The sequence below is a fragment of the Carcharodon carcharias genome, chromosome 12 (genome assembly GCF_017639515.1).
Source record: "Carcharodon carcharias isolate sCarCar2 chromosome 12, sCarCar2.pri, whole genome shotgun sequence".
Classification (NCBI taxonomy): domain Eukaryota; kingdom Metazoa; phylum Chordata; class Chondrichthyes; order Lamniformes; family Lamnidae; genus Carcharodon; species Carcharodon carcharias.
Window position 1 is genome coordinate 33,188,677 of NC_054478.1, and position 20,895 is coordinate 33,209,571.

The following is a 20,895-nucleotide window of genomic DNA, read 5'->3' on the forward strand; positions in this document are numbered from 1 at the left end:
TAACAGGCAAACTATGGTCGAGCACAACACACTGTACAATAAATAACAAAGGCAAACAAGACATAGATTTCTCAGCAACCCACCCAGACGTCAGCAACCACTGTGACACAACCAATCTCATTGAAACTCTGCCTACCTCAATAGGAACTCCAATCGTTTCATTTTCAAAGACCAAGCCTCTGAATTCCCACAAAACCACTCCAACTTGGATTGCTTCAGTGACTGCACACCTCCCAAGGTATCAGTCAAATCTCCCTCGGCTCTGTTCCACTGGATTTCCAAGTCTGCACTCCAACCTCTACTTACTGATGCAATTTTAGCTCTTTAACAGCCAGCTAGCTTCACTGGGCTGGCACTGTCGCTGGATTTCACTAAGCTCCCATCTCCCCAGCTGCACCAAATTATAAATGACTCCCAGGCCTTCTTCTGAGCCCTACCCTTTCCTGAATGGAACCAGTGACCATTTACCACTTTCTGAGCTCCCCAGGACTTCTCCTGAGATCTAACTATACAGGACTAAAATGGCTCCTGGGATTTCTCCTGAGCCCCAGTTACAAAGAGCCAGCTGACAGCAACACTTTTGCTGCCTGGAGCCTGTTAACAGCAATACCTTTTTGGCAGGGCTTTTTCCCAAGCGAATACATAGGGTAACATTTTTAGCTCCACGGGTGGGCGTGCACCAATGTCAACAGGCATGCGTCAAAAAGTCACCGCGCACTCGCACAAACTTCAGTCGGCGAGCATGCGCCGGAGTTGACAGCGCACCCGCCGACAATTAAAAGGCCTATTAAGGCCATTAAAAAGGTAATTAATGTAAATTTTCCACTGCCCGTCCAACCTTATGGTTGGTGGGCAGGTGAAAAGGCCAAGCGGCCTTTGCACTTTTTTGGAAACCTCATCCATGGTGGGGATGAGGTTTCCAAAAGCAAATAAAAAATACTATAAAAACATTATTTTTTCATTAATAACATGTCCCTGCTCATGTGACAGAATCACATGAGGGCGACATGTTTCAAAACATTTATAAACTTTTGCATTTTTTTAAAATCAGCTCATCCCCCTGAGGTAGCTCTCTGCCTCAGGGAGATTATGTACATTATGCCTCAGGGAGATCATGTAGATTATGCCTCAGGGAGATTATGTGTGAAGGTTGTACTAGCCTGGCTCGGAATCATCCCCCCCCCTCCCCCCCCCACCCCACGCACAGGCAGTGCTCAGCTCTGTCGCTCGCGTTTTCCGCTGGGTTGGCCTTAATTTGCTTGCCAGTATGAAATTTCCTTCTGGGCCCGATTGCGGGTAGCAGTTGGCTTCCCGACCACCCCTGTCAAGCCCGCACAGCAGGGGAAAAATTCTGCCCACAGATAAGTTGAAACTCTGGAACTTTCTTAAACTCTACCCATGTCCACGATGACGTGGGCTCACTGACTGAATGTTTTTAAATTAATTGTAGCTTTAACTCCCAAAACTAAACAACTCTTTGGGCTACGTTTCTTTGCAAGCAGTGTCGACAACACATCTCTAATTCTCCAGATATGTAAGCCCACCTGCTGTTTTATGATCTCCCCTTTCTGCTTTAGTTGCATTAATTCAATTTTCTGCAGTTAAACCCTAATCTTTGCAGAATTAAGAATTACCATTAAAATATTACTATGGACCATGAACAAGGCATTTATAATAATACGTTCCTCTGATGCTGTATTGGTCAATTTTGGCTTGTAAAATGCTCACTTTGACATATTCCCTCACTTTGACAAGCTGATTAGGAGTCTTTAATAGTTTGAGAATTATCTATAGGATATTGCATAGTTCCATAGTGAGTGAAGTGAATAAGTGAGTGTTGTTGCTGATATTTCATGCAATCAACTTTGCATTCTGAGCTTCAATTATTTTCTACATTTGTGATTTTACTCTCAGTTTGCTAGGTTTCTCAAACCTAGTGTGTTTCCATGTTGGATGTTGAAGCTATTGTTCCAATGCCTTGATTTTAATAAGGTTGCTGGTTTTATTTTTATCAGTTGAAGTACAAAGAGACATTTAACCTTAACAAGGGCAAGTACATCGGTGCCGCTGACACACCTCAACTGGCTCATTCAAGAGAAATGGCAAAGCATGTTAGTGAGGTGAGCTTTCATATGTTTTATTTTGAAAATATAACTCAATGATTATATGTTCATGTTGCTGCTTTTTAATTTTTTTGCACCATGTAATTAGCACTATCAAGAACTAAACTTTTCATTTATTGGAAGAAGCCATGCAGATTGATGCAGTTGTTATCTAACTATATTGTTTTTGCCTTCATCTCTTTGTTATAATACATTTATACCCTACAGAAATTTTATAAGGACGACTGGGAGAGTAACAAAGCTTTAGGATACAGCTTGCCTCCAGACTATCTGCCTCTGGTTGTTGCTAAGCATGCTGACAATGTAAGCAGTAATGTAAGTATAGACCAATTCTCTCTTCCTTTGCATTTTTTTTGACTGTGGCATTCATTCAGCAGGCATGTTTATTAATGTAAACATAAATGTGATTTGCAGCTGAAGTACAAGGAGCTGTATGAAAAGTTCAAGGGACACTACCTGGCAGGAGGAGATATCAAGGACTTCCCTGCAGTAATCCAAGCAATGGCTATGGATAAAATGAGGAACATGGTATGTGCCACTTTAACATTGTTAACCTGTTTAATAATCAAAGACATTAAATTATCGTTTGGTTATGTCCTCTCACCCAGTATTTCATTTGGCGGGACTTCTGGCTGGGCCGCCGTCTCACCCGTGGTGGGTCCCGGCTGTGACAGGGCTGGAAAATCCCGGCCATTGTTACAAATCACAAATACAAACCTACTTTGCAAGTTTATCTCCTACAACGCTCTTGGCCCAGGACCTTCCGGTCCCGCCAGCAGCGGGCATTGTCATGGGTGGGGCCGGAAAACTTGGACAGTCTGTTGACTTTAGGTGGGCATTTTGGGACCAGAAAATCCCACCCTTGATTTTTGTTCAGTCAGGATATTAGGGAACATGGGACCAAACCTGGTAAATGAAGTTAAGGTACAGAGTTATGATAAGATACATGATCTAGTTGAATGAGGCAACGGGCTCAAAGAGCTAAATGATCTATTTTTGTTCCTACACGCCTATGATTTAAGCAATTATTTCTCAAGTCATCGTGGGGGTTTCATTATATTTAGCAGAGCAATTCAAACATTGGCGCCTTAATTTCTCCCCAGAAGGCCGTAACCCAGAGATACCCCAGAAGTTGCAATGGAGGAACCCCCCCTGGATGGACTGCCTGGGAATTTCCCTGGAAGCTTCAACTTCCATTGGGCAATTACTCTGCACCTGGAACCATCTGAAACTCCTATTTAAAGTTGGAGACTTTGGATGGTTCTGACTCTCTTAGCAGAATAGTTACCTAGGAAAAGTAAGAAGGATTAAAACCAGTTCTAACACCTGGGTAACTATACTACCAACCCCCAATCCCTCATTGGCACTCCAACTAGTCCCCACCCACCCACCCCCAACTACCCCCAGATTATCCAACTGCCCCTCCACCCCCCTGACTAACCCGCTCATCCCCTGACCACCTGACTACCCTACTGATCTGCCAACCACCACTAACCCCTACCCCTTGACTACCCCCAGCCCCCTTTCTACCCCCTGACAACGCTCCAACCTCCTAACCATACAACTACCCCCCCAACTAACACCCTACTCCTTCTGACCACCCGTCTACCCCCCCACTCCCCAGATCCCACTTCCCACCCCTGACTACCCCTGACCACCCAACTAACCCCCCCAACCCATGACTGCACTGAATCCTTCGACTAACCCCTCACCCCAACTATCCCCCACCCACCTTGGCCACCCGACTCACCAAACCCCACCCTCAAATTATCCCCACCACCCCCAACTATTTGACCCCACTCCATTCACACCCCTCCCCGACCACCCTAACCCCTCACTCACTTATCTTATGGACTTACCTTCTCTCCTGTCAAAGTGGCTGGGACATTTAAACTTACCATTTTACGGCTGCTAGTGCCATAAAAAGGGGGTGCGGCTTCACTTCCCCCAGTGATCCTGCAACTGAACAGAAGGCCTCCAGGAGTAGCTTCAATGCAGATTTCTCAGCAGGATGGGGTCGGAAGTCTGGACAAGAAATGTGCAGCTCTAGACCAAGGTAAGTAAAAAGGACCAGATTAGCAATCCGACTCGGCCCATTGTTACTTCAAACGACAGATGAAAAGAATGAAGTAAGCACTTAGTTCCAATTATCTCGTTTCTGAGGGAAATCTCAAATGCCTTTTGACCTTGAATGTGACACAATAATTTGTGCATTTGATGAACGTTACTGGGAAACGATGCTGTATTCGAGTTCTGTATTGTTCATTAATTCTTCTTTTCATATCATAACTTTATGATTAAGTGGGGGCTGCAGATTAAATACCAAGCACTTGTATTGCCATATGATAATTATGGTATGAATTCACATAGACTATAGTTTAGAACTAATGCTGTGATATTCTGTTATATAAACAGAGGTTTTAGCCTATTTATTTTAAATTAGTTATTGCCTTTGTTAAAACACTAATCAAGGTTATGAAACAAAAATATTTAGTATTAATATATTTCATATTGCGTGGAGCATTTTTATGACTCATGTATAGAAGCTGCTAAGTAGAGGTAAGATGCTGGAGTTTGATGGCAAGCTAAAACTAGTTTCATAGTCTAGTAATGCACACTCTATTTCCACATCTTACTGAGTTTCCAATTTCAATTATAGTGTGCAGGGAGGCACTGAGCAGGGTATGGCTGCTGTCCCATGTGGATCGGGATGTGGGGGACACAGACAAGTTCAGATGGGAAGTTTTCACTAGGCACCCCCATCCTTGCGTACAGTGTAGCCGTACAGTATTGGAGGCTGTCTGCCTGTAAGCTCCCGATCCCTCCCTCTTGGTCATGTCTTGTGGACTTATGAACTGGATGATAACTGGTACAAGATATCATACTGTGCAGATATGGATAACATCCATTTCAATATCCATAACATCATTGCACATATTCTATAGAATAACTTCATAACATCTGCTGGATGTGTACAATCGTAGTCCTCACACACTAATAAGCTAAGTGAGCAGATTATATTGTATGATGGTTGGAAGAACTGCACATTCAAATACATTTTATGCATTTTAGGAAAACTTTTCTTTTGATCTGCCTTGGATTTAGATTTTTTTGGCATGACTGCCAGCTGCCTTTGGAGCCTAAAATGTTGGTCCATTTATTAAGCACAGCCATAAGGAGACCAATTACTATGCAACAGAATGCTCAGGCAGTGAATGTAGGCTGCACAGCCCTTTCATTGAGACTATGATTATGTGATACAGTTTGTACCTGTCGCTCTGGTTAGGAGGGGAAATCCAGTCAAGATTCTTGTTTCTGATTCTCTGCTGGATGTGTATGTAAATAGTCATTTGTTGAGAATAGAATTGGGCTTGGATTTAACACTCTCTATGATCAAATAGCTTGCTCAACACTCCCTGCCAATGATCACTTAAGCATTCACAGCACTAAAGAATGGCCAAGCACGTTTGTATTACAGGAAGGATGTTAGTGATTATTTCTGGTATTTAATATTACACTCTATGCCCATATTTTACACTATTATTGTTTGCTTTCTTAGCTGGATTACAGGAGGAGTTATGAAAATACTAAGTGCGAACTTCACATCCCCAAAGACATGATTAGCAATGTTGTGGCAAAGAGATGCCAGCATATCCTCAGCGACATTGAATACCGCACCTACCTTCATCATTGGACCTGCCTGCCTGACAAGCATGATGTAATTCATGCTAGGAGAGCTCAAGAGATCTTCAGTGATGTACGTATGAATTTAATATATCCATGGGTCTGAACCACAAATGGTGGGCACTAAGGAGAGACATGACTTACATGTCCAAGTGGAGGATCTATGCTGGAGTCTGTGACTGTCACTAATATTGTGGATAATCACTTTGGGCCAACAGGAATCCTTTAAAGTGATTTGAATGAACATTGAAAGCCAAGCAAAAGTATATCCTACTATAAAAGGGGAGCAGCTTAATCATTGTAATTTTATATTTGGTGTTGAACAATATGGATTATAGAGTGTGATGAACAGTTTCATGTCTCTCAACCATGGTGGAATTTAGACAGCACTCGCAGGGCAGAACCATGTTTTTCTGTGGAACCTGCAAACCAGGTGGTTTTGTCAGCTTGGCAGTCTTGTCCCCGCTGCTTTTCTTAATGGCACTGTTTAACATTGGGACATCCAATTAAAATGGAACAAGTTGAAGGTATTATTGTTAATCCATGTACTTTGTCCACAAAATTAAGAAGCCCGTGATATTACTATGTAGCTACCATTCACCTTTGCCTCTGAGTAACACAGAACGCTTGCTACTGTTTGAACTTGGTGTTTGTGTGCCACAGAAATTTTCGAAGGAATTCAAAATCCTTGAAAATTCTCTTTTCAGAACAAATTATGTCTGGCCATGCAGTACTGCTCTGTGGCTGTTTTACTGACTGGTATCAGTGCAATTAAAAAGGGCCGATAGAATGAGACTTTGACTTTTGCTGATTTTATTTTTTCCATGTTACAGTTTGTATACAAGGATGACCTGAACTGGCTGAAGGGCATTGGTTGTTTTGTCTGGGACACTCCAGAAATACTACGAGCCAAAAAGTCCTATGAGCTACAGAGTGAAGTAAGGCATATTTAGCTGAAAAGCATCTATTCTTTGAAGTTTGATAAAGTGAATGCCAGGATATGGGTAAACCTGTGCAGCATAAATCAAGCTCAGTTCAGCAAAAATTTAGCAAGAAAAAAATATGAATGCCAGCTTAGTGTGTGCTGTGAGTTTGTATGTTATTTAAAGAATTCAGATAGAATGCACAACATTCTTTTGCTATTGCCTTTTTGAATTGGGCTTGAATTGAATATTTGAATTCAGGACCTAAAGCAGCCTCTTTGGGTATGCAGTAGAACTTACATAGCATCTGGTAAAAAAAATCACATTACTTACATTGTGAAATAGTTGATTTAGTTGCTTACTATAGTAATTATAGTTTTGTTAAATGTTGGACTGTATCTATAAGAATAGTCCTGTGATATAAGATCACATGATCTGTGTAAACCAATGTGTTAGCAGCATAGACTACCTCCACAGACAGTGTGGAGACAGAGGTGGAGTTGAAAGCACACGTGTAGTTGCTGCTGGCTGCATTATGAATAAACCTAATGTTTCCACTAAGAAAGTTGTCTGCAGATGAACTCTATTACAAATAGGTGACTAGGCCACACTACAACAAACTGGTAATGAGGATAAATCAAGATAAATTGCAATTGGTACTGTACCTCGCCCAGCAACTGTGAGTATCAACGTCCGTTTAAAATAGCAGCAGATATACTCACCAAAAATACCACAATTTGGTAGAATTGATCTCTTTGAGCCAGCCACAGATGATTGGTCTCAGTCTATAGAACACCTCACATTCTTCTTTCAAGTGAACAAAATCATGGGGGAAGAGAAGAGGCAAGCGATCCTCTTGAGTACTTGTGGGAGCAAAACCTACGGTTTGATTTGAAGTTTGAAAGTACCCAGTGCCCCAGATTCAAAGAACTTTGGGGAATTGGTGGAGGGACATTTTCAACCCAAGCCTTCAGTCACGATGTAGAGGTTCCGGCTCAATTCACGAAATGGAGCCTGAGTGAGACAATTGCTAGCTATGTGGTGAATCTGAAGCTATTAACGGAACATTGCAAGTTTGGTGAGACTCTGAATGACATGCTCAGAGATCGTTTAGTGTGTGGTCTGAAAGAAGACACTATTCAGAGAAGTTGGCCGGCTGAGGTGAATCTGGCTTTTAAGAAGGTTTACAGGGCTGGCCATGGAAAGCGCTGTAAGAGATTCACAAGCAATATAAGGGGCGCAAAGCGATACTGTACTCCAAATCGGGCAGGAACAATCAGCGAGAAAGTGAGACTTTGCCGCGAAGCGGGAAACAGCCCCCACTATCTGAAAAATAAGAAGAAATAATTTAGCAGTTAAATCAAAGAACAACTTTAATCGATGGCAGTTTAAAAAAGTAGAATGTTACTTTTGTCACAGAAGTGGACATATACTGAGACAGTGCAAAGAGAGATTTAAACAGGCTTGCAAACAACAGAAGAAGCCCAATTAAATCTACAGTGTAGAAGATCCTGAAACAGCAAATTCTGACATCTATTCATTGTTTAACATGAAAGTGGGGAAGACAGAGCCAATATTTTTTATGGTACAAATGAATGGTAAACCAATAAAAATGGAAGTGGACATGGGGGCTTCCACTACTGTAATTGGAGAACACACTTTCAGATATTTAAATAATGGTGAATATCAATTAAATTTGGAACAAACACCTGCCAAGTTGAAAACGTGCACAGGCGAAGAAATCCAAGCGAAAGGTAGCAGCAGAGTAACTGTTTATAGATACCAATCGGCACAGCTGCTTGTGATGGTGGTAGTAGGTGAAGGGCCAAGCTTCTTGGGCAAGATTGGTTAAAGGAGATTAAATTAAAGTGGTCCGAAATCTTCCAGTTGAGAGCAAGTGGGCTACCAGAGCCGCTTAAAAACTATGCCACCGTCTTCAGGGACAAACTGGGAAAAATCCAAGGCCTGTAGGCCAAGATTTACGTGGATCCAGAAGCAACCTCTCGCTTCATGAAAGCAAGACCGGTGCCATACGCCCTGAGAGAGCAGGTTGACGCTGAGCTGAACCGGCTAGAGAGGTTGGGTGTCATAAAAGTGGTTCAGTTCTCAGGATGGGCAGCACCATTAGTCCCCATCCTTAAACCAGACCAAAGTGTCTGAATTTGCGGGGTCTATAAACTAACGGTCAACAGAGCAGCCAAACTGGACAGGTACCCCATTCCAAAAATTGAAGATCTATTTGCCAAGCTAGCAGGAGGGACAACATATACAAAGTTTGACATGAGTCATGCATATCGGCAATTAGAGTTGGATGATGCCTCCTGGAAATTTGTCACAATTAATAACCACAAAGGGTTGTGCCAATATACATGCTTGCCTTTTAATGTTTTCTCAGCTTGTGCCATCTTTCAGAGAACAATGGAAAGCTTACTGCAGGGACTACCTCAGGTTGTAGTCTACTTAGGTTCACTGAAAAGGAACATTTGGCTAACCTAGAGGAAGTCCTAAAACGCTTTTTACAAGCAGAAGTGTGACTGACAAAAGGAAAAATGCATTTTTCAAGCAAAGGAAGTAATCTACTTGGGCCACCGGGTAGATTCTCAGGGGTTACACCTGGTTGCAGAGAAGGTTAAAGCAATAAGAGGGACACCTGCACCCAAGAACACCTCTGAACCTAAATCATTTTTAGGAATGATAAATTATTATGGGCAATTTTTACCTAATTTATCTACAGTTCTGGCCCCTCTGCATTCACTGCTAGGAAAGAACCAATGCTGGTCTTGAGAGGCACCCTAAAAAGAATCTTTCATGAAAGTGAAACAGCTTTTACACTCACCAAATCTATTCGTGCATTATGACCAAATGAAAGACTTGGTGTTAATATGTGATGCACCTCCCTAAGGAGTGGGAGCGGTACTATCTCATAGAATGGATAATGGCACAGAGCGGCCAATAGACTGTGTGTCTAGGATGCTTACCACAGCTGAAAAAGGATATTCTCAGATTGAAAAGGAAGGTCTCGCGATCATTTTTGGTCTAAAAAAATTTCACCTATACGTGCACAGTCAGCATTTCACGATTGTATCAGACCACAAACCGCTGTTGGGTTTGTTTAGCGAGGAAAAGGCAATGCCATCTATAGCCTCAGCAAGAATACAATGATGGGCCCTAATTTTGGCGGCTTATGAATACACCTTTGTACATAGGCCTGGCATTCCCATCGCAAATGCCGATGCCCTGAGTCGCCTGCCCTTACAAGAGAATGACGAGCACATCCCAGTTCCACAGGAAATCATTTTACTGTTAAGTTTTCTAGATTTCTCGCTAGTATGGGCCAGACTGAACCAAGACTGGACGAGTCGGGACCCAGCCCTACCTCGAGTGCAAGACCAAGTGTTACATGGTTGGTCCCAGGAGCTAGTCTCTGATGAAATGAAACATTCTTCAACCGAAGACACAAGATGAGCAGTCAAGGTGGCATTCTATTGTGTGGTGTATGGTAATAGTTCCTCAAAAGGAAAGGGAGTCACTTTTAGTTGAAATACACACTGCCTGCTCAGGGATCTCCCGAATGAAGACCATAGCGTGCAGCTACCTATGATGGCCAGGGATGGATGGTGATATTGAAAATGTGGCTAAGTGCTTTGTGCAATGTCAGCAGCTGCAAAAGTTGCTGGTGGAAGATGCTCAGCCAGGGACTGACATGTCTGATGTCTCTATCAGAGCGGAAGACACGAACTGCAAAGGACCACTGAGGAACCTGATGTTCATGCAGTTCCAGAGAATGTGGTTCCTGAAAAAGAATCTGAAGTCGTAGAGCTGAGATGTTCCATATGAATCAGGAAACCCCTTGAAAGACTGAACTTGTAAATTTCATGACCTGTGTAAATATCATAATGTCGTGAGATAAATATACTTGTAAATACAATATGTGCAGCAAAGTTAAAGGGGGAGGAATGTAGTAATTATAGTCTTGTTAAATGTTGGACTGTACCTTTAAGAATAGTCCTGTGATATAAGATCACATGATCTGTGTAAACCAGTGTGTTAGCAGCATGGGCTACCTCCACAGTCAGTGTAGAGATAGAGATGGAGTTGAAAGTACAGCTGCTGGCTGTATTGTAAATAAACCTAGGGGAGAATTTCCCCCATGTCGAGCGGGCCATGCGGGAGTAGGTGTAGGCGGGCGTGGACCCGATCGCTGCCCGCAGTCAGGTCCATGCCACCATTTTACGCATTGGCATGCGGGGCCTGTCTCCACACGCCAATGGGAAAATTGTGGCCCTAACGTTTCCACTTAGAAAGTTGTCAGCAGATGAACTCTATTCAAATAGGCGACAAGGCCACACGACAACACATACTTTGATAACAGGTGGAGAGGAGTGGATTAGCGTACAAAAAGACAGGACCACTAAATAGTAGCACAGGGGCAGTGTTTTATCAAATGCTGAGGTTCTAATTTCATCCAAGGCTATTAAGATAAAATGCTGAGCAGAAGTAAAGGGAGAGAAGCAGGTAAATAAAGCAGCAGGTTTTTGGACTTGCCGCTATAACCTGGTTATAGAACAGGGCAAGTAAAGACTAGGATCAGGCTCTGTATTGCCTCTTCCTTTGTGGGTACTTGGTGGTGTAGTGGTCATATCACAATAATCCAGAGGCCCAGGCTAAAGCTCTGGAGGCAGGAGTTCAAATCTCACCGTGGCAGCTGCTAAATTTACATATAATTAACAAAATAAGGAATTGAAAGCTGGTCTCAGTAATGGTGACCATGGCAACTGTCATCAATTGTTGTAAAAACCCATTTTCTTCACTAATGTCCTGTACGGAAGGAAATCTGCCATCCTCACCTGCTCTGGCTATGATGTGACTCCAGATTCACAGTAATGTGCTTGACTCTTAAATGCCCTCTGAAATGTCCTAACAAGCCACTCAGTTCAAGGGCATTCAGGGATGGGCAATGATGGCCTTGCCAGTGACACCCACATCCCATGATAAGAATAAATTTTTTAAAAAACTTATTATTTGTGGCTTGGGGGGGAGGGCGCAATGTGAAGGGAAAAGAATTTAAACATAGCACAAAGCTATGATGAGAAGATATTTGCTAAAAAACATCATGTGCATTGAATATTTAAATTAGTGGTATTTTCCAGTGCATAGTCAGACCGGCGATCTTGAGTTTGATGAAAGTAGTGCCTAAGGAGCTGAAATGGTATATTTTGTTTGCTGCAAATCAGCATTTGATACCTTTGAACATTTGATTTATTACAGAATAAATACAGAACTAGTGGAAAGAAGAATTTTGAGAACTACACTGTGGTCACAGATACACCAGTCTATGTCACAGCTGTCCAGAGTGGCCTTCATTTAAGTGATGTAAGTGCTTAACAGTTATTATCCCTAGAACCCAGAATAGTTTTTGACTTTAATTGTCAAGATCGCAAATATCTGAGAACTCTTTCAATTTACATTGCTCTGTGAGTTTTCATTGTCCTTCGAGGTTTTTTTTTGTATCAGGACCTACTGTTACTGAGAGTGGTGGATAAACATGAATGCAAAATTTATAGGGTATTCCTCCTCCTGCTATTTTAGCACAGGTTACAATGAATCTATTTAACTTAAGCCTTCAGCACAAGCATTAAGTCCTTTCAGTTACTCTGCCACAAGAATGTTGGAGTAGAAATTGGCTCTCGTCATGCTTGCTATTTGCGTGAGAAAGGAGAGTTGGGGGCCCAGCTTTGGTGAACAATCTTTCATGTCAGTAATCTGTTGGCTGCCAGATTGGAAGTCAGTGATTTCCTAATGTACAGGGTGCTTGACTGAATGAAGCATTAGTCAGAAATATAGAAAATTTATGGTGCAGAAGGAAACCAATCAGCCTATTGAGTCTGTTCCAACTGAAAAAGAGCAATCCAGTCTAATCCCACTTCCCTGATCTTGGTCCATAGCCCTGTACGTTATGTTACTTCAAGTACTTATCCAAGAATTTTTAAATGGGATAAGGATTTCTAACTCTATCATCCATTCAGGCAGATGCTATGCATATGCAAATTGGACTCCTAGCACTTGTCTGAGGATCCACTCCCAATATTGTATCAACTAGACGAAGCTTGCCTTGTGCATTGGTTGGTCTGGAACTACAGTAACCTAATCAGTGGTCCTTCAAGGAACAATTGGTGGCAACTCACAAAAAGAGACATCGACTTTTTTTTTACAATTTTGGTTCTTTGGAGCCGGGGGAGCAGGTCTTCTGCTAGCCCAGTCTTGATCCCATCTGGTTCGCCTTTGGATAGCAGTTAATGTTCTTCTTTTGATATTCATTTTTATCGGGCAGATTTTTGTGGTTCAGCTAGCAATATGTAAAGTTATGTAATTTTCAGTTAACCAAAAGGCTGATTGTTCTTATTCTTACAGCTTAAATACAAAGAGAACTATGAAAAAATTAAGGACAAATACACAACTGTTTTGGACACTGTGGATTACAACAGGATCAATGATCTTAAAACTATCTATAGCAGCGTAAGTTCTTTGCATAGGTAATTTCAAGATAGTATTAAAAGGGCAATGTCACCACAGGGGCAAACACAAACATTTTTTCAACTCCCACAGCAGTGCAATGAATAAATGATGCATTTAGCATTCATTGTCCAGGCAAAAGCACACGAATGGTTACATGTACAATATGGAGGCTAGTGCCTATGAAGCTGCGAACCAGCATGAATCACCATCCCCAGGAAAGTTGTAGGACAAAGTAAAGATAATAGGAAAACGCTTTCACCCAAGCTTAACATGTGAAGTGATTGGAACAATATGATTTCTGTGTTAATGATATTATCGCAAGACAAACCACCAAGCCTCACACTAACAATTATTACTGTTGTCCTTATGGATAGATATTAAGACATGCCTCTATCTATGGGCATCCCATGTCTTTTATCCCTCACACAAATTACTATTGATGATATTGTTAACCTACACAAGTGTCATGATTGTAAGGTGTTTGTCCTCCCACCACGTCATCTGCAGCCACCAGACACCCCACCCCCATGACCCCTTTCCCCTTGTCACCCCGCTCCTGCAACATATGACTGGGATCGTTTTCTGATGGCAATCAAAAGCTTAAGCTGCAGGATTGGGGTAGGAAAGCATGAACTTTTACACCTTTCTTTTAGAGATAACATGAATTCTTTCATGTACTTTGAGAAACCTAAACATGGCATCATCCAAGCCTTTTGCATATGGTAGAGGCTTTGTTTGCAGTCAAGTATCATAATCCCAATCTTGTCCTTCTTTATGTAATTGTGGGTTTATATTTGCATCCTTGCGATATCAAACACAAGTGGACATTCTACAACAATATGTGATGTGTCTGCTAGCATTTGCCACCTTATTGAATTGCCTGCCTACTTGACAATATTCATTTTTACTTAAGTCATAATCATTGGTATATTTGTAGCTTTTCTTTCCTGCAAAATTAACAAACTCACCACATTAAAATCATCTTGTGTCACTGGACTTGAAACAATGCTTATTCCACTTCTACATAATCATGTACCTTTTGTTTTTCTAGAATGCTTACAAACTGGCCTGGGATAAGGTGAAAGCAACAAGCTATAGAATGCCAGGAGATTCCTTTTCAATAGAATTGGCCAAGAATCAGAAAGACATTCTTAGCCCAGTAAGTAGAAAATCACAAGCAAAAGTGGTTAAGGCCAAGTGCTGAGGGTACGCTCCTATCCACCTGGCACTGGCAAGAATAAGAAAGGATTATGTTTTTTTTTTTGCCATTGGCTTTTTGTTGCATGAGGTCAAACTGTGTGTGCTCAATCTTTCAGATAAAGTACCGTGAACAGTATGAGAAGTTCAAGACTCTCTATACTGTGCCACGCTCTGTGGAGGATGACCCGCATACCTTGCACTGCCTGAATGTCGGAAAGTTAAACCTTGACGTAAGTAGTTTTCAGATTGCACCATGAATCCAGAATGAGTAGGCCTGACTAAACTTACACTCTTCTTCAAGCATGATTGTGATTCCTCCTCTGGCCAACGTAACACTGTTATGGTCAAGCTATCTGAAAGAGGTTGTCCTTGGCCATTCTGAGGACTGAGTCTACCGGAGCTCCCTTGAATCAGGTTATCAGAAAAAAAAATGGGGAGGTGAGAAGCTTTTACTACTTTAGGTGCGGGAGAAAAGCTTTACATCCTCACCAATGGTCTGTGATATCACAGAATCAGAATCACAGAATCACAGAATCACAGAATCACAGTGCAGAAGAGGCCCATCGGCCCATCGAGTCTGCACCAACATGTGACAAACACCTGACCTACCTACCTAATCCCATTTATTTGCACTTGGCCCATAGCCTTGAATGTTATGACGTGCCAAGTGCTCATCCAGGAACTTTTTAAAGGATGTGAGGCAACCTGCCTCCACCACCCTCCCAGGCAGCGCATTCCAGACCGTCACCACCCTCTGGGTAAAAAAGCTTTTCCTCACATTCCCCCAAAACCTCCTGCCCCTCACCTTGAACTTATGTCCCCTCATGACTGACCCTTGAACTAAGGGGAACAGCTGCTCCCTATCCATCCTGTCCATGCCCCTCATAATCTTGTACACATCGATCAGGTCATCCCTCAGTCTTCTCTGCTTCAACAAAAACAACCCAAGTCTATCCAACCTCTCTTCATAACTTAAATGTTTCATCCCAAGCAACATCCTGGTGAATCTCCTCTGCACCCCCTCCAGTGCAATCACATCCTTCCTATAATGTGGTGACCAGAACTGCACACAGTACTCTAGCTGTGGCCTCACCAAGGTTCTATACAACTCCAACATGACCTCCCTACTTTTATAATCTTTGCCTCGATTGATAAAGGCAAGTGTCCCATATGCCTTTTTCACCACCCCACTAACATACCCCATCCACCTTTAGAGATCTATGGACACACACGCCAAGGTCCCTTTGTTCCCCAGAACTTCCTACTGTCATGCCATTCATTGAATACTTACTTGTCAAATTATTCCTTCCAAAGTGTATCACTTTTCAGAGTTAAATTCCATCTGCCACTTATCTGCCCATTTGACCATCCTGTCTATATCTTCCTGTAGCCCAAGACACTCAACCTCACTGTTAACCACCCGGCCAATCTTTGTGTCATCTGCAAACTTACTAATCCTACCCCCCACATAGTCATCTATTTTGTTTATATAAATGACAAATAATAGGGGACCGAGCACAGATCCCTGTGGTACACCACTGGACACTGGCTTCCAGTCACTAAAGCATCCTTCTGACATCACCCTCTGTTTCCTACAAGTAGGCCAATTTTGAATCCACCTTATCAAATTATCCTGTATCCCTTCTTTATAAGTCTCCCATGTGGGACCTTGTCAAAGGCTTTGCTGATATCCATATAAACTACATCAACTGCACTACCCTCATCTACACACCTGGTCACCTCCTCAAAAAATTAAATCAAATTTGTTAGGCATGACCTCCCTCTGACAAAGCCATGCTGACTATCCCTGATCAAACCTTGCCTCTCCAAGTGGAGATAGATTATTTCCTTCAGAATTTTCTCCAATAGTTTCCCTACCACTGACGTGAGACTGACTGGCCTGCAGTTACCTGGCTTATCTCTACAACCCTTTTTAAATAATGGAACCACATTAGCTGTTCTCCAGTCCTCTGGCACCTCCCCCGTGGCCAGAGAGGAATAAAAAATTTGGGTCAGAGCCCCTGCACTCTCCTCCCTTGCTTCCCTCAGCAGTCTGGGACACAAATCATCTGGACCTAGAGATTTGTCCACTTTTAAGCCTGCCATCACCTCCAACACCTTGTCACTCCCTATGTCAATTTGCTTAAGAACCTCACAGTCTCTCTCCCCAGGTTCAATACCTTCATCCTCATTCTCTTAGGTGAAGACAGATGTGAAATATTCGTTCAACACTCTAGCGATGTCCTCTGGCTCCACCCATAGATTGCCCCCTTGGTCCTTTATGGACCCTATTCTTTCCCTGGTTATCCTCTTCCCATTGATATACTTATAGAATATCTTGGGTTTTTAGGAACCAGGATCATTGATAATTACAGGCAGAGTCAGCTTCAACCAAATGCACTGTTCTTATTCTTTATGCTAAGTCATGCAATAAGTGACAATGAACTATCCACCTTCATTTTAGATTTCAACCCATAGGGCTGCAACTCCTGGTCGGCGAGCAGGGAGGGCGGGGCCTGCTTGCTGGAAGGGGGAGGGGAGGGGGGTGGGGCCCACTCACCAACGCATAAAATGACGTGGGGTGACGTTGGGCGGGCTTCCCGATGTCGCCCCATGTCATTTACATTTTCAGGTCGGCGGGTTGGAGCCGATTCGGCTGCGTGCCCGCTGCCTGTCAACGGCCACTTAAGGCCGTTAATAAAGTCATTGAGGTAATCAATGGACCTGCCTGTCCAACCTTAAGGTTGGCGGGCAGGCTGGGAGCCCAGGCGGGCTTCCAAAAAAGCATGAAACCTCAGCCACGGGCAGGATGAGATTTCGTGAGGGATTTAAAAATTACAGAATATTTTGAAATAAAAGTTATGGGCATGTCCCAACTCATATGGCAGTGTCACATGAGGGGACTTGTCAGAAATTTTTTTCTATTCTTTAAACTGGTTTTCACATTCGAGCTGACTTCCCTGAGGCAGCACTTTGCCTCAGCGAGATTTGTGCACTCTTTCACAGGCATGCACATAAGAGCACACTCCCTGTTCAGGGAATCCCCCAACCCCCCCCAGCCTGCACAGGGAGCACATAGTGTTTCCTGGCGGATGTCACCATGGGCGGGCCTTAATTGGCCCGCCCACGTAAAATGGCGGCGCCCCCCCCCGACCGGATCAGGAACCCGCCTGCTCGTGCTGGCTCCCACACAACCCCCTCGACGGGGGGGAGGGGGGAAGATCCTACCCATAATTACTTCGTATGGCTCCTAACTCTAACTTTACTATATCAATTTCTTTTAAAATTTTTAAAAATAATCATTCATGAGATGATGGTGTCGCTGGCTAGGCCAGCATTTATTGCCCATCCCTAATTGACCTTGAGAAGGTGAGTCACCTTCTTGAACCGCTGCAATCCGTATGGTGTAGGTACACCTACAGTGCTGTTAGGGAGGGAGTTCCAGGATTTTTACTCAGCGACAGAATTAAGCATACCTTTTTAAAAAATTACAAATGTGTGGCAAAGGAAGGTTGTCTGCTTTGTAACAGGTTGTGATGATCATTTAATTGAAATGTGAGAATTATCCTCAAGCCTTTTTGTTTTTGTTGCATTGTATTTATGGTTATTTTAGTCAATGAGTACTGATTGATGGGATGAATATTGAGTGGTCATAATCTATTCGGCTTGTGCTTTGGGCAGCGTCTGTATAGAGAAAATTACGAAAAGAACAAAATGAAGGTGCACATCATGCCAGATATGTTGGAGGTGGTTGCTGCCAAAAATATTCAGGCCAGGGTCAGCGAAATTGACTATCGCAAGTACCTCCATGAGTGGATATGCCTGCCAGACCTTCAGGTTAACATTCATGCCAAGAAAGTCTGCGAGCAGCTTAGTGATGTAAGTATTGGTTTTCACTTCATAATCATTTCCACTGAATAGACAGTTACAGTAGCTTTCTGTTATTGAAATACAGAATATTATACAGTGAAAGTTGAATCTTGCGACACTAAAACCTTACTGGGATCTTAACCAAAAAATATAATGGAAGCAGATTCAACAGTAACTTTGAAAAAGAAATTGGATATATACTTGAAAAGGAAAATAACTTGTAGGACTAAGGGGAAAGAGCAGGAGGTGGAACTAATTGGATAGTTCTTTCAAAATACTGTCACAAGCCCAATGAGCCAAATGGCCATCTTCTATGCAGCTTGCTGCATGGTTCAATGAGTAAGGCCACTGTACAGTTAGGTTCTGATCCATAAAGAAGGTATTAGATTGATTCCTGATCTATATTGAGTAAACTGACCTCAACCAGTCTTGCAAAGTTCAAGTCAGCATCCTCGGATTACGCAGGGGACAACCACTAGCGATCTGCTCACTGCCCTGCTGCAAAAGTGTGCGTGTCTGTGTGTCAGTGAGTGTGTGTGTGTGTGTTGATGTCAGGTGAGGGTAAGTTTGTGGTGAGATGTGACCATCTCACATCTATGACTGAATATTCTACTGTCATTCACCATCTAGGGTCACACATCACAGGATAAATGAGGCTGAGGGAGGACATTCACCCTGCTCCCCCACTGCCCCCTCCCCCCTCCATTACTATATCCATCCAGAAAGACCCCATACATGCAATTCCATCTCTATTGCAGCATCTATTTTTCTTCCTAAATGATTGCTGATGTTTAACCTCCATTGCTTAACTGGGAAATAATTCTTGCTCTTGCACTTTAGCTTAAAATCATATCTATTCCAACCCACTTTCTTTCCTATACTTCTCCATAACGTAACCTTCCCTGAAAAGACTGAAGCCTGAAATTTCTCCATGACCAAATTGCACACACTGCTTGGTCTCCAACTCTTTTTATTTGACTCATTCAAGGCTCTCCCACAAATGGAGCAGACACTTCTTGGGTCTGCCTCTCCTGTGTGGACGTCACAGAAAGAGGGGGAGCTGGCACTGCTACTGTCTAATCCATGCCCCCAACCAGAAAGCAAAACCTACCTCTGAGCTATACCCGTTGGCAAGAAGAGCCTGCTAGCAGGAGAGAAACAGTATAAATGTGTCCTTTATTTCTGTTTCTAAGGCTCATGAGCCAATGTTCTGAGTTGATTTTTTAGCCTCTGCCCAGAACAGACATTAAGTTAGTCAAGTGTCCGCATCGACCCACCCAAAGCTAGCATCGTAAGACATGAGGCATTGTCAGGCTTGGCTCTCACCAGCCTAAATTGGGTGAGCTGCTGACTGCTCAATGAGTGCAAGTGGACAGCTCATCACACTGATGAGGGGGGTTGGGCCTAAAATCCAATGGCAACATTAAGGGCTGAGTCGGAATTGGGGACTAAGCGGGGAATAAAAACAGAACATGCTGGAAACACTCGGCCGGTCTGACAGCCTCTGTGGAGAGAGAAACAGAGTTAATATTTTGAGTCCGTATGACTCTTCTTCAGAACTGGAGAGTTCTTTGAGACTGCCGGCAGTTCTGAAGAAGAGTCATATTAGACTCAAAACATTAAATCTGTTTCTCTCTCCACAAATTCTGCGGAGCCTGCTGAGATTTTCCAGCACTTTGATTTTATTTCAGATCACCCACATCCATTGTATTTTGCTTTGATTATTCTAAATGGGGGAGGATGGTGTGTAATGCAATGGCACCTATTCAGCCGCTGGCAGAAGGTTGGACAATTTTTTTTTGGGTGGGGGAGGGCCAAGGAAGAGCATTTCTGCTCCTCCTTGGCCCAGCAAATTCCAGGCTATTTGTGCAGAGGCCTCCAACAGTCGCTATCTTTGCGATGGCTAGACTGTTTGAATGCTTAGAAATTGCAGTTGAAGTTCCCCTCTCATAATTTTTCTGCTGTCAGTTTCCTATTTTGCAGCCAGAAATGGACTGGGTGGCAGCTAACAATCAACCTGACGCTAATTTTTAAAACTTTTGTTTCTTTTTAGGTTCTGTACAAAGATGACCTCAACTGGCTTAGAGGAATTGGATGCAATGTCTGGGACACTCCGGAAATACTTCATGCTAAGAAATCCAATGACATTCAAAGTGCCGTATGTCCCTTCAATATGATCCGGCATTGCTTATCTCAGTTTTCCTTCTTGTTACTTTTTTTTTAAAACTGTCACTAGTCATTTGATGAATTTTCTGCTTTCATTTATTCTGCAGATTAAATACAAGTCAAAGGCTGAGGCAGCGAGGAACCAGTTCACACCAGTCTTGGATACTCCTGTCTACCGGCAGTCTGTCATCAATGCTTATCAGCTGAGCGATGTAAGAGTTTTGTGAAATGATTTATAAAAGGAGGAATTCCCTTCAATAAGTCTGGAGATAGAACTCTGTTATCAGCAGCTGGTCAAAACACAAATGTAAATGGTATACATTGACACTTCTATATGCAACACGAAGAGTTTTATTACAATGTATTACTCATCAAAGGGTAATGTTGTCTACAGTACATTTTCTGATACTTGA

At 42.7% G+C, this 20,895-nt stretch overlaps 1 protein-coding gene across 42 annotated transcripts in view; it reads left to right on the forward strand.

The window, feature by feature from the left end:
• Positions 1-20,895, forward strand: part of neb (nebulin) — a 284,616-nt gene that overhangs the window by 162,794 nt on the left and 100,927 nt on the right. For all 42 annotated transcript variants that reach the window (XM_041201321.1, XM_041201334.1, XM_041201338.1 and 39 more), the window contains 12 exons: positions 2,016-2,120; positions 2,331-2,438; positions 2,538-2,651; positions 5,683-5,880; positions 6,641-6,745; positions 11,999-12,103; positions 13,142-13,246; positions 14,298-14,405; positions 14,563-14,676; positions 18,128-18,325; positions 20,370-20,474; positions 20,590-20,694. In XM_041201321.1, coding sequence (XP_041057255.1) covers positions 2,016-2,120; positions 2,331-2,438; positions 2,538-2,651; positions 5,683-5,880; positions 6,641-6,745; positions 11,999-12,103; positions 13,142-13,246; positions 14,298-14,405; positions 14,563-14,676; positions 18,128-18,325; positions 20,370-20,474; positions 20,590-20,694 — 1,470 coding nt within the window. The remainder of the gene's footprint in view (positions 1-2,015; positions 2,121-2,330; positions 2,439-2,537; positions 2,652-5,682; positions 5,881-6,640; positions 6,746-11,998; positions 12,104-13,141; positions 13,247-14,297; positions 14,406-14,562; positions 14,677-18,127; positions 18,326-20,369; positions 20,475-20,589; positions 20,695-20,895) is intronic.